Below are 11,470 nucleotides of genomic sequence, written 5' to 3' on the forward strand. Positions count from 1 at the left end.
GGGGTGTCACAAAAACCATTTTAAATATATGATTATCAGTAAATGTTTGATTCGAGTGTCTATTTTACATATCCAGGGTTGTGTAAAAAAAAAATCCTTACGAAAAGGAGACAGTAGTGGAGAAAGTTTATAGTGAGTGGTAGAGAAAAGGAATTCCTAAATAATAAAAAGAAGAAATCAGCGCCAGAGAGCCAGTACAGCGGGTAAGGAGGTTTGCCTTGTATGTGGCTGCTCCCAGTTTGATTCTGGCACCCCACATAGCTCCCTGAGCACTGCCAGGAATAACTCCTGAGTGCAAAGCCAGAAGTAAGCTCTGAGCGTTGGTGGGTGTGCCTGCCCCAGCCAAAGAAAGTAGGTATCATTTGCCTAATAAATTCACTGTCACTGTATCACTGTCATTCCATTGTTGGTCCATTTACTCGAGTGGGCACCAGTAACGTCTCTATTACACTCAGCCCTGAGATTTTAGCAACCTCTCCTTTCTCGTCTTTCCCAATGACTGGAGGTTCTTTCAGGAGTCAAGGGAATGAGACCTATTGTTACTGTTTTTGGCATATCAAATATGCCATGGGTAGCTTGCCGGGCTCTCTGAGAGGTATGTATATATCTGTTACTGTATTTTGGATATGAATACACCATGTGGTAAATAAATTTACCTACAAATAAATACAAAGTGTGCCTCAAAAAGGGCACCATCAACAAAGTTAACTATCTAACGCTATGGAACAGACTATAAGTAGATTTTTGGCACACAAAGAATTAACAGCCTAACTAGAGAAGGAAAAGACAAACTATAGGAAAAAATGAGACTGTTCATATGAATGAAATAAAGAACACTTAGATCTCACTAGCAACCAGGAAAATGCAACTGGAACAAAATGAGATACTATTCATACTCATCAGATTCATAAAGTTTTTCAAGTAAAAGAGTACAAGCATGGACCAAGATATAGCAATTCCACATCTAAGAATTCCAATTGGAAAGAAAAAAACCAAAATGTAAATATTAAAAACATAAGCAAGATTACTCTAATTTTTTTTTTGTAATGGGGGAAAAAAAGACAACTATCCAAATATCTACATATCCGTTAAGAAGCAAAATAAGGGGCCGGAGCGATAGCACAGCGGGTAGGGCGTTTGCCTTGCACGCGGCCAACCTGGGTTCGATCCCCGGCATCCCATATGAGTGCAAAGCCAGGAGTAACCCCTGAGCATCGCTGGGTATGACCCAAAAAGCAAAAAAATCAAAAAAAGAAGCAAAATAATCAAAAGTATGGCTATATGGCCGTATGTGGGCACCCAGGATATTCGATGGGGATAACAATGGAGAATTGTGAAACAGCGGGGCTATGGGAGCCATTTGGTAAGAGGGGGTGTAGCTACAGAAAGAAAATAAGGTAAGAGGGGGCCACAGTTGGGAAAAGACAAAGAAACACATCCTAGGACACTGGCTGGGCCAGGGCTGCTTCATTTTGGTAGTTTCAGAGCTTTGAGTGAAGACATAAATGAGAAGGAAAAGGTGTTACCTAAAAGTAGATGCAGTGTCGAAGAAATGGCTGTTTTATAAGGGGGAACGAAAGCAGCTAAAACCTCTGCCTTCGTGAGGTTAGGGGGAAGCTAATTATATATAAAACGTGTGTTAAACAACGAAAGGTGCTGAGGAGAGGGTGATATAATTAATGAGCAGCATGATTTTATATTGAAGGACCAGAATAGGCCTCACTAATAAGGTGATAACTGAATAAGGGCTCGAAGGGAGTGAGGGAACCCGCAGCAAGCGAGGGGAAAGACATTTGGTAATCGAGTTCAGTCAGGTAGTCAAGTTTAAAGTCTTGGGGGCCGGCGACCTGAGACTTTAGAGCCCGCCTGGCACCCGGGGAGAACTGTGGAGAAGCTGGGGCGGACAGAGCAAAGGGGACGGAGCGCAGGCAGAGACTTCTACTCAGACTCTGAGCAGCAACGCCAAGTCCTCAGCAGGTTTTTCTGAGAACCGTGGTTCCAGGTGTTTTGATAAGATCACTCTGCCAGGTTGAGGAGACTGCAGGAGCGGAAGGGACCTGTCGCAATAAAGGCCATCAGTGCTGCTGGGAAACTGGGGGTTCCCCTTAGTCAAATAGAAGCAGCATCTAAAAATAGATGTTTCAGCATAAAGACAGAAGAATCAAACAGTCTAAACTCTAAAGATTCTTTTTATCTTGGGGGCGTTGTGGGGGTGGGGGTGGGGATGGGGTAGGGGCACCAGGCCGCGCCCAGGCTACTGGGTGTTGAAGGTACCCCCTTGTGGTGCCAGAAGCTGAACTGAGGGCTCCCCCATGCCCTCCAGCCCTCTGAGTCACCTCCCTCACCCCAAGATCTAGGTCAGGATTCCCACATCTGTCTGGCCTACTCTACTGGCCCCTCTCAAAATAAATAAATCATCATCATCATCACTCAGTGACACACTTGCAACCCATGGAGGGAGACACGAATCGAGGTTCTTTTAAAACATCAATTCCTGAAGTTAAATCCTACTTGGCCCTATCAAAATAATAACCACAGGCCTGTGCTTCCTTTCCCTATTGTCCATTCATTCCGTAATAGAGAAGTACTTCCAAACAGTAATAGAGAAGTACTTCCAAACAGATGCAGAATTAAAAAAAAAAAGAAACCAAAAAACGTTTACTCATTTATTCAATCAATGCAAAGCAGGTGAATAGCTACAGGAGCCAGCTGCTGTCTTAAACGCGAGGGATATAAAGAGAAACAATATATTTTAGGATATTTACAATCTACTCCAACAAGTGAGACTTTGATGTGCTAGATAAACACAAGTTCATTTGTATTATATAGCAGCCCTATTATTTCCTGTTATAGATATAAATAAGTTATAAATTAAAATCATATTTTAAATTAAAAAAATCCAGCAACATCACTACAAATATTAAATGGGGCTGGCCAGTACAAGGATTAGCCAATGCTACGTGGTTCCCCAGGCATCACCAGGTGTAACCCCTGTCCCCGGGGTCACCTGGGTAATCCTGAACTCCACAGGACCTGAGCAGTGCCCACTGCCTCTCCAGTTCTTGCCACTGCCCTTGGACTGGCTAAATCGCAGGAAGGTCACCCGTCAGATCTCATCCCAGTATTATGAGCACCTCTTAGGAGTCATCCTCCCTCCACCCCAATTTTTAAAATAGGTCAAATTGTGATATTCTGCCCTATCTTCCCAAAATACTGTTTCGGTATGTAACTATAAGTGAGATATTGGGGCCGGAGCAATAGTCCAGGGGGGAGGGCATCTGCCTGGTATGCAGCAGACCTGGATTTGATCCCCAGCATCCCCTATAATCCCCTGAGCACTGCTAGAAGTAATTCCTGAATGTAGAGCCAGTAGTGACCTCTGAGCATTGCTAGGTGTGATCCAAAAAGCCAAAAGAGAGAGAGGGAGAGAGAGAGAGAGAGATTGGGAGCTGAAGAGTATACAGCAAGTCGGGTGCTTTGCACACGTTTGCCTTGCACACAGCTGACCTGGGTTCAATCTGAAGTGCCCCACATGGTCCCCCAGCCCTGCCAGGAGTGATCCCTGAGCATACTGCCAGGAGTAAGCACTGAGCACCACTAGATGTGCGACCTCCCCTCTCCCTCTCCCCCCGCAACTAAACAAAATAAAATTTGAGATATTTTACACTCTCTTAACTTTGATATTTGCATTTCATTATTGAAGTAATTACAACACTGTATGTTTTAGGTGTTCCTTTTCACACCTCTCCAAAAACAAATTGTCACACTCTGTCCACCACCACAACGTGTGATCTCTCTCCATCTCCTGTTGAGTTCCTCTCCCTCCCCCCCCCAATACAAACTTGCAGGGACCACATATATGGAAGGAGAAATATCCTGGGGCCGAAAGATAATTATAAACAGATCAGGCGTTTGCCTTGCGTGTGGCTTGACCCGGGTTCCATCCCGGGCACCACAGATGGTCCCCAGAACCCGCCAGGAATGATCTCTGAGTGCAGTCAGGGGTAAGCCCTGCTCACTGCCCAAAGATCAAAGAAAAAAGGGAAAAAAGACTATCCTGGTACTGTGGCCATGCTCAGACAGCACTAGGGTCAGCACTGAGGAGCAGCAGGTGGCCTCTGACCTAGGGTGCCGTCCAGCTGTTTCCATCAGCCGGCCAGACAAGCCCTCCCTTCTGTTTCCCATGGAGCTCCTTGCCCGGTCTTCCCTGAACCACTCCTAGTCTTAGTCTCATGCCACCCCCGACCCTTTTCACCTTGCATGCATTTCGAAGGACACGTCTCTCCTGAACGTGGGGCTAACAGAGCGTAAATTCTCTGCTTTGACTTTGTTCAGGGTTAGACCTCAAGATTCCCAGCTCCATCTGGGTCCAGTCTGGGTCACCGGGTGAAATAAATTGTTTCTAAAGCTAAATCAGATGGAGCTTTTGGTCCCACCTCCCTCCTTGCCTCCCCCTCCCTCCCCCCCTTACTGCATACTGCAGGTTGGAATCCTACAACAGCTTGACAATAAATAAGCTATTGTTTTTGTAAAATTACAATGATTTCCTAGCTTTTTCCTGGGTTGATCAGAACTGAACTGGGGCATTTTATCTGTAAATACAAAAACAATAGATGGATTCCTTCTTTCCTCACTTATCCATCATATATTCAGCAGACCTGGACTGGATATCTACTCTGCGTCAAACACTGTGTGAGGGGGGAGATGAGCATATGGAGATGATTAAGGCCCTCATGGACCTGATTCTAATGTCTGCAGAGAAGGTGTGTTAAAAAAAAAATGGAACATTACATTGCCCTGTAAAGAAATACTCCATTTCAACTCTACAGATCCAGATTTAAAAATCGCATTACTGCAGTCTGATACAATTTGCCGTGATAGTGAAATGTTCTACTCTTAACTGTCCAGTATGGTAAAGAATCACATTAAATTTAAATTAATTAGAATTTAATTTTAATAAGCACAGTGATTAACAGCTACCATATAAATCTAAATATCAGGATAGTGAATACCTAATAATTTTACTATTTTAATCAAGGTACTCTATCACTAGTTAACATAAATAATGCCACGAGAAAGCAGACTATGGCTAATTCTAACTGTACAAGATGTCATAAGAAAATGTTGTGTAAAATTACTTAAGCATTGTGAACTGGAAAAGAAAATAATAAGAGAAATAAAAGAGAAAGGGGTATTCCAGTTCCCTCTTTTTACTTTATCTTTTTACTTTATCTCTCTCAAGGAAAATCATCAACCTCCTGATAACCTCCTGATTTTTCTCATCATCTCAAGTACCGAAAATAGTTTCTGGAAATAAGGAGTCAAATATTTTTTGAGAAATTACTAGAGCTTAGTAGCTGTTTTTGCAGTGAAATGCTGTCATTTTTTATTTTCAGCAACACAGGTTGTTGAAAACTAGGATTCATATAATAAAGCATTTCTGTAACAAAAAAGAACCTTGTCCCTGTGATTTAATTTTCCAAAATTTGTCCCAAATATCTGGATTTTTTTTTACTGGATCTAGTAGGCTAGAGAGCTAGAACAGGAATTAAGACTATGTTTGCAATCACACCGATTCAGTCCCCAGCACTGCATATGAACCCCACAAAACCCCACCACCACCAAAATAAACGATCACGATCACGAAATAAACAGATGGAATAAATTTAAGTACTAAAACATAGTAACTATTCATCGAGCAAATGGACATAAAATGTAAACTTTGATGTTGCAGTATTCCTGGGATACTAACTTGTGCTTGAAATAGTAAGATATACTTTCATTACTCTGTGGATCACTATCCTTAGCGGATAATTTCAGTGACTGTACAAACTGAATCAGAGATACAAAGTCCTAAATCGGCATAGGTCTGATTACATACTCAGAAGATCTGGTAACTTAAAAGTAAAACCAGTGAGGTGAGCAGCACCAGGTTAGTGACAGCATTTTTTATACACAGATACTTGTTCAACTTGTTAACCACACTACTTCATGCCCTTCCTTTTTCTTAAGTCTCATCACTTGAAGTTACTTAGAAGAAAAAACTCCAAATATTACGGGACTGTTTGAAGAGGACAGTGAATCTGCCACCAGGTTATTCAGGAGATCAAATATTCTAAACCCTGAGAAAGTGGTGTCTGCATCTACTACTAGGAGCAGCTTATGTTTAAGAAAAACCACCACTTCCTAGCACACAGAAACAAGAGGCCATAAATAAGCCTGACTTGAAGACTGGCAACCCAAAAGCATGAGATCAGACCTGTAATAATTAACTACCAGAGTCAAGTTACTATGCCACACCGTAAGTAATGCAACAAAGCCGAAGTATTACAACAAATGGCATATTACAGTGACATCATTAGCTAGGTTTCTTAACCAGGCAGAGCTGGCCTATCTGAAGTTACACCGAGCTAAAAATAGAGACAACACTTGTGTGAAGGAGTGGCAGGCAGCTCCAGCTTTATTTCGAAGATATTTTATCGGAGAATGACGCTCACTGCAAAATGAATGAACTGAAATGTTCCTCTGTATTCTGTGTTCTCGGGGGCTCCGAAAACCCCAAATTTCTTCTCCCAATATTAAACTGCTCTCCCAAGAGGCAAGGAAAAGTGAGGGATCCGGGTTTGAGTCCCGTAAAACGACTTTAAAAAAATTATATATATATATATGTGTATATATATACATACATTTTGCTTCCCTAAGATTAACACCATCTTTTTGGAATGAGTTTTTAAAAAAAAAAACACCGCCCGAATTAGAGACGCATTTCAGCAAACACGATCCTGCCAGGGCGCCAGCGGCCTCATCAGAGAGAGGTTTTTAAGGCTTCTTGGGCAAGGTGTAATTTCTGCCCTAATTGTTACCTTCGGTTTGTATTTTCTGGGTTGTGGTTGGCAGCAGGCAGATAAAGACATTTAAAAAAAAATTATTTTTTTTTCAAATCTCTACCTCTGAATTAATTCTAAGAAAGGTGGCGCGTCTGACTTGCCTTTAAGAAGTCACCCTTAAGTTCTCTCTTTTTTTGTTTCATTTTTTCCCTCCAAAGGTGCCAGAAAGACTGGGAAAGTTAAACCAGGGGCTGCCAACCCCTTTCCCTCCCCGACTGCCCAGGGCGGCACGCGGGGGGTGGAAATGGGAAGGTTCCGCAGCCGCAAGTTTCCCGCGGGGCCGGCTGGAGGGCCGGGCGCCGGGCAGCCCCCCGTGCCTCCCGCGCGCGTCGCCCCGCAGCCCGGCCGGCCCGCGACGCGCGGGGGGCTCCGTCCCCGCGCCTGCCGTCCCCGCGGCCCACCCACGCCGCACGGGATCGTGACATGCTCGGGCCAACCCGCACCCCGCGCTGCCCCGCGCCGTGTCCCGGGACGCCCCCGCGCCTGCGGTCCTGTCCCCGAACCGCACTCGGGCTGGGCGCCCGCGCTCCCCCGCACCCGGCTGCGGGCCGCCGGCCCCGGGAAGGAAGTTAAGCGCCGAGCGCGGCCGGGGCCGGGCGGGAGGCGGGCGCGGGGCGCTGCGGAGAAGCGCGGGCCGGCGCGGGGCGCATTGGGGCGCGTCGGGGCGCTGCGGGGAAGCGCGGGGAGCTGCGGGGCGCGTCGGGGCGGCGCGGGGCGCTGCGGGGGAAGCGCGCGGGGCGGGGGGGGGGGCTAAGGAGAAGCGCCGGCCGGCGCGGGGCGCGTCGGGGGGCTGCGGGCCGGCGCGAGGCGGCGCCGGCTCCGGGCCCCGCGCCCCGCGCCCGCCTCCGCCGCGGCCTAGCCCGGCGCACCCGCGCCCCGGCCTCGCGGGCTCCGCGCCGCCCGCCCCGCGTCCCCGCCGGCCCGAGCCCGAGCGGCGTCCCGGGGCCGCAGCACGACGCAGGCACCTACCAGCTGCTGCCGGACCCAGCGCCACATGCCCCCGCCGGTGCCGTCCCGGTCCCGCGGGGCGCCGAGGGGCTGCAGGTGGAGGCCGACGGGCCAGGGGGGGAAGCCGGAGAGCCCCTCCGCGCTCAAGTGCCGCTCGCCGCCGCCGCCGCCGCCGCTCACTCCCCGCGCCCAGGCCCCATCTCGCCGCGCCGGCCCCGAGCTCCTACAGGCGCGGCCCCGGCGCCGCCCTCGCCCCGCGCAGCTCAGCCTGCCGCCGCGCCGCAGCCACCTTCATTATTGACCGTTGTCACCCGAAGCACCGCCACAACCCCACCCCCCGCCCTGCCCGGCCCCCCGGCCCCACCCGGGCCCGCCCCCGGACGTGACGAAAGGGGCTGCGTGGACCGAGGGGTCGGACGCGCCCCGCCGCCGTCCGGGGCCTGGGGTCGGCCGGGGGGCGGGGCCCGCCGCCTGCTGGGCGCGGGGCGGGGGCGGGGGGAGAGGGGGGCTGGGCCTGCGCCGCCCGCGCCGCGACGGGTTCCCACCCCGGGTTCAGGTGCACCTGTGTGTGCGTCTGTCTGTGTGTCTGTCTGTCTCCAGCAGCTGCAGGCCGGCTGCTCGCTCACTGCCTCCTGTTGCAGGTCTGCTCCTGGCCGGCTGCCCGCCTTCGGCTCCCCGCTCCCCCTGCACGCATCTGCACACGCTGGAGTGCGCTTGACTGAAGGTTAATCCCAAGAGGTCTCCAATTTTGGCTTCAATTACGCTGTCAGAACGTTTCTATGAAGGCATAACGCAGTCCTCTGGAAGGCAACGACTGGGCTGGGGTTTAGGGGAATCTTGATCTCCGCGCTTCCTCCCTTCCCTCTCCCCCCCCCCCCCCCTTCTTGAGTTGAATGCTGAAGAGGGATCTGGATTAATTAATTTTGAATATTTGCAACTCCCCTGTGCCTGGTTCTGCCTGGACCCGTGTTTCCTGGAGGATGCATGAGATATTCTATCTGGCTGTGCTAAATGGAGCACGTTAGGTGGAAAAATACTTTCTGTGGAAGGTAGCTGTTTACTGCCAAACTCCTGCAATCAAAAACACCCTGGGTTAGAATAAGGGTGTGGATGAGCAGAGAAGAGAAGGAATGTTGAAGATGGACGGAGGCTTCTGCCTGGAAGGGACACTTGCAATGTGGGGTCTCACTGTATTCAAATGCAATTCCTGTGTCTTTGAGTATTGTGCATATGTACTGTATGAAATATTTTTTTTAGCCGGTAACACACTTCACACCTTGTTAAATGCATCCCTTTCCACATCTTTGAGAGTTGTGTATATGTCTTGTGTGAAATATTTTTCCTAAATTAAAACATACTTTATCATTGAACATGTAGGTGGTTCTTTAAAAAAGCAAAAAACAAATCTGACAGTGGCATGTATATATGTATATATATGTATATATATATATACACAGCTGCACTAGCTAGCCCATATTATGTAATAGTTGTCTAGCACCATAGGTTATTTACTTAAGGATATTTAGATTCTGTGAAACTAGCAATAAAGTTTTATATTCTGAATAATCCACTGACAAAATGTTGGTAGATACTGAAAAAAGTAATTAATCCTCCTTTTGTTGTAATAACTATGCCTTGCTTTATAATCCCAAAAGGAAATTGGCACTATTTACTTTTGTGTTAAAATATTGTTACCATTCATAGAGCATGTAAGTATCCTAGGCCTTATATCAAGCCTTTGCCTGCATAATCTCATTTAACCTTCATCAGTTTTTCAAAGGCAATGTTACCTGTGACTAATTTGGCTAACCTGAGATTCAAATTCTGAGTGATCAGGCAGCAAAACACATGCTCATGAGAAAGTAAAAAGCAAAAAATATGCCCAACTCTATTTTTAGTCATCTTGCAAGTGAGCTAAATAAAATTAGTCATGGACACTTTATTTATATTCCACTAAAGTTTGTCAAGTCTACATTAGAAATAGAATTTTTAAGGATTCTGGATGCGTTATTATTTGACTGTGTCCCAAATTTCAAAAGCTATAAGTGAGAGGAAGGGTTGTTTCTTAATGCTAGGGTGGAAGGTTCTAAGAATTGATTTCAGGATAACTGCAAAGCTCGTAATTGTAGTTCAAACTGTCAGAAGTAGAAAATGCTGTCTAGGCATTGGGTTTTTTGGGGGGTTTTGCTGTAAGCATTTTCCTAAAGCATTATTATATATCTATATATTCTTCATATGAGGTCTATATAGGCCTCATATTATTTTTATATTTTTATTTTATATTATTATAGACCTCATATTATTTTTATATTTTTATTTTATATTATTATAGACCTCATATTATTTTTATATTTTTATTTTATATTATTATAGACCTCATATTATTTTTATATTTTTATTTTATATTATTATTATAGACCTCATATAGGAAGCATAGAATATTTTGTGTACTGTGTGTAATGGTGATCAATTTAGTGTGTCATGACTGATGTTTTGAGAAATATAATAGAAAACACCAAAACATATTGTACTGGATAGGTAGCATTTATTGCTTTGTGAACACACACACACACACACACACACACACACACACGGTCACCATATGAACTAATTTCTCACAAATTGTGATTAGGAAGTTTGAAAAACATTGAGAGTGGGATACACAGAACTTAAGATAGGTACCAACTGTGAAAGAAAAAAACGGTTTTTTTTGGAGTAACCATTTACTCCATAGTTCTTTCTTTCCTCCTTTCTTTCTTTCTTTCTTTCTTTCTTTCTTTCTTTCTTTCTTTCTTTCTTTCTTTCTTTCTTTCTTTCTTTCTTTCTTTCTTTCTTTCTTTCTTTCTTTCTTTCTTTCCTCCTTCCTTCCTTCCTTTCTTTCTTTCTTTCTTTCTTTCTTTCTTTCTTTCTTTCTTTCTTTCTTTCTTTCTTCTTTCTTTCCTCCTTTCTCTCCTTTGTTTCTTTCTTTTTGTGGCAATATGTAAAAACAGTATTGTTATACTACAGAATAATAAATGTTTCGAATCTAGGATACAGGACAGCCATTTCTTAAATGAATGAAGCACCAAACATATATATAATAACTATGATCCTAGACAATCAAATTGGAAAGCTAGCAGAGAGAACTCTACTAGCTACTAGCTACCAATCTAAGTCGCAACGGGATTCAGTCCTAAAGAACTGGATTGAAAATAGTCACCAATCCCGGAAAATGGAGGGGGGTAATACCAACTGTAGAGGGCTCAGTAGGAAAGAGGTAAATTGGAACTGAACTTGAAATTGGAAGATGTAAGTAGAAATAAAAGTCTTTTGAGCAGGTAGACTTGCAGGATCAAAGACTTTTTAAGACTGAGGAAAGCTCAAGATAATTTTTGAGCAAGATAGAGAACAGGAAAAAGCAATAGAGAATGGAAGGTATTGAATGATGGCAACCCTTGGCTCTGGATTGTAGAAATGAGAATACCAAGTGGGGAGGATGGAGGGGGAGATGGGGAGCCGGACTGCAGGTGACATAGGGACACTGGTCGAGGGTCTTGGACACAGGTGGTAGAGGCTTGAGATAACTGTACATCAAAATCATACACATGAACACTGAGGTGACAGACCTTTGAAAAGCAAGTGACCCAAACTTTAAT

The 11,470-nt window shown here is 45.6% G+C and overlaps 1 protein-coding gene across 4 annotated transcripts in view; it reads right to left on the reverse strand.

The window, feature by feature from the left end:
• ATP11B (ATPase phospholipid transporting 11B (putative)) overlaps nucleotides 1–8,177 on the reverse strand; it is a 116,078-nt gene extending 107,901 nt beyond the window's left edge. For 3 of the 4 annotated variants that reach the window (XM_055124852.1, XM_055124853.1, XM_055124854.1), the window contains exon 1: nucleotides 7,857–8,177. In XM_055124852.1, coding sequence (XP_054980827.1) covers nucleotides 7,857–7,883 — 27 coding nt within the window. In that variant the 5' untranslated portion in view covers nucleotides 7,884–8,177. The remainder of the gene's footprint in view (nucleotides 1–7,856) is intronic. The other variant, XM_055124851.1, reaches the window with a different exon arrangement.
• Between the last annotated feature and the right edge of the window lie 3,293 nt (nucleotides 8,178–11,470).

The sequence above is a fragment of the Sorex araneus genome, chromosome 2 (genome assembly GCF_027595985.1).
Source record: "Sorex araneus isolate mSorAra2 chromosome 2, mSorAra2.pri, whole genome shotgun sequence".
Classification (NCBI taxonomy): Eukaryota; Metazoa; Chordata; class Mammalia; order Eulipotyphla; family Soricidae; genus Sorex; species Sorex araneus.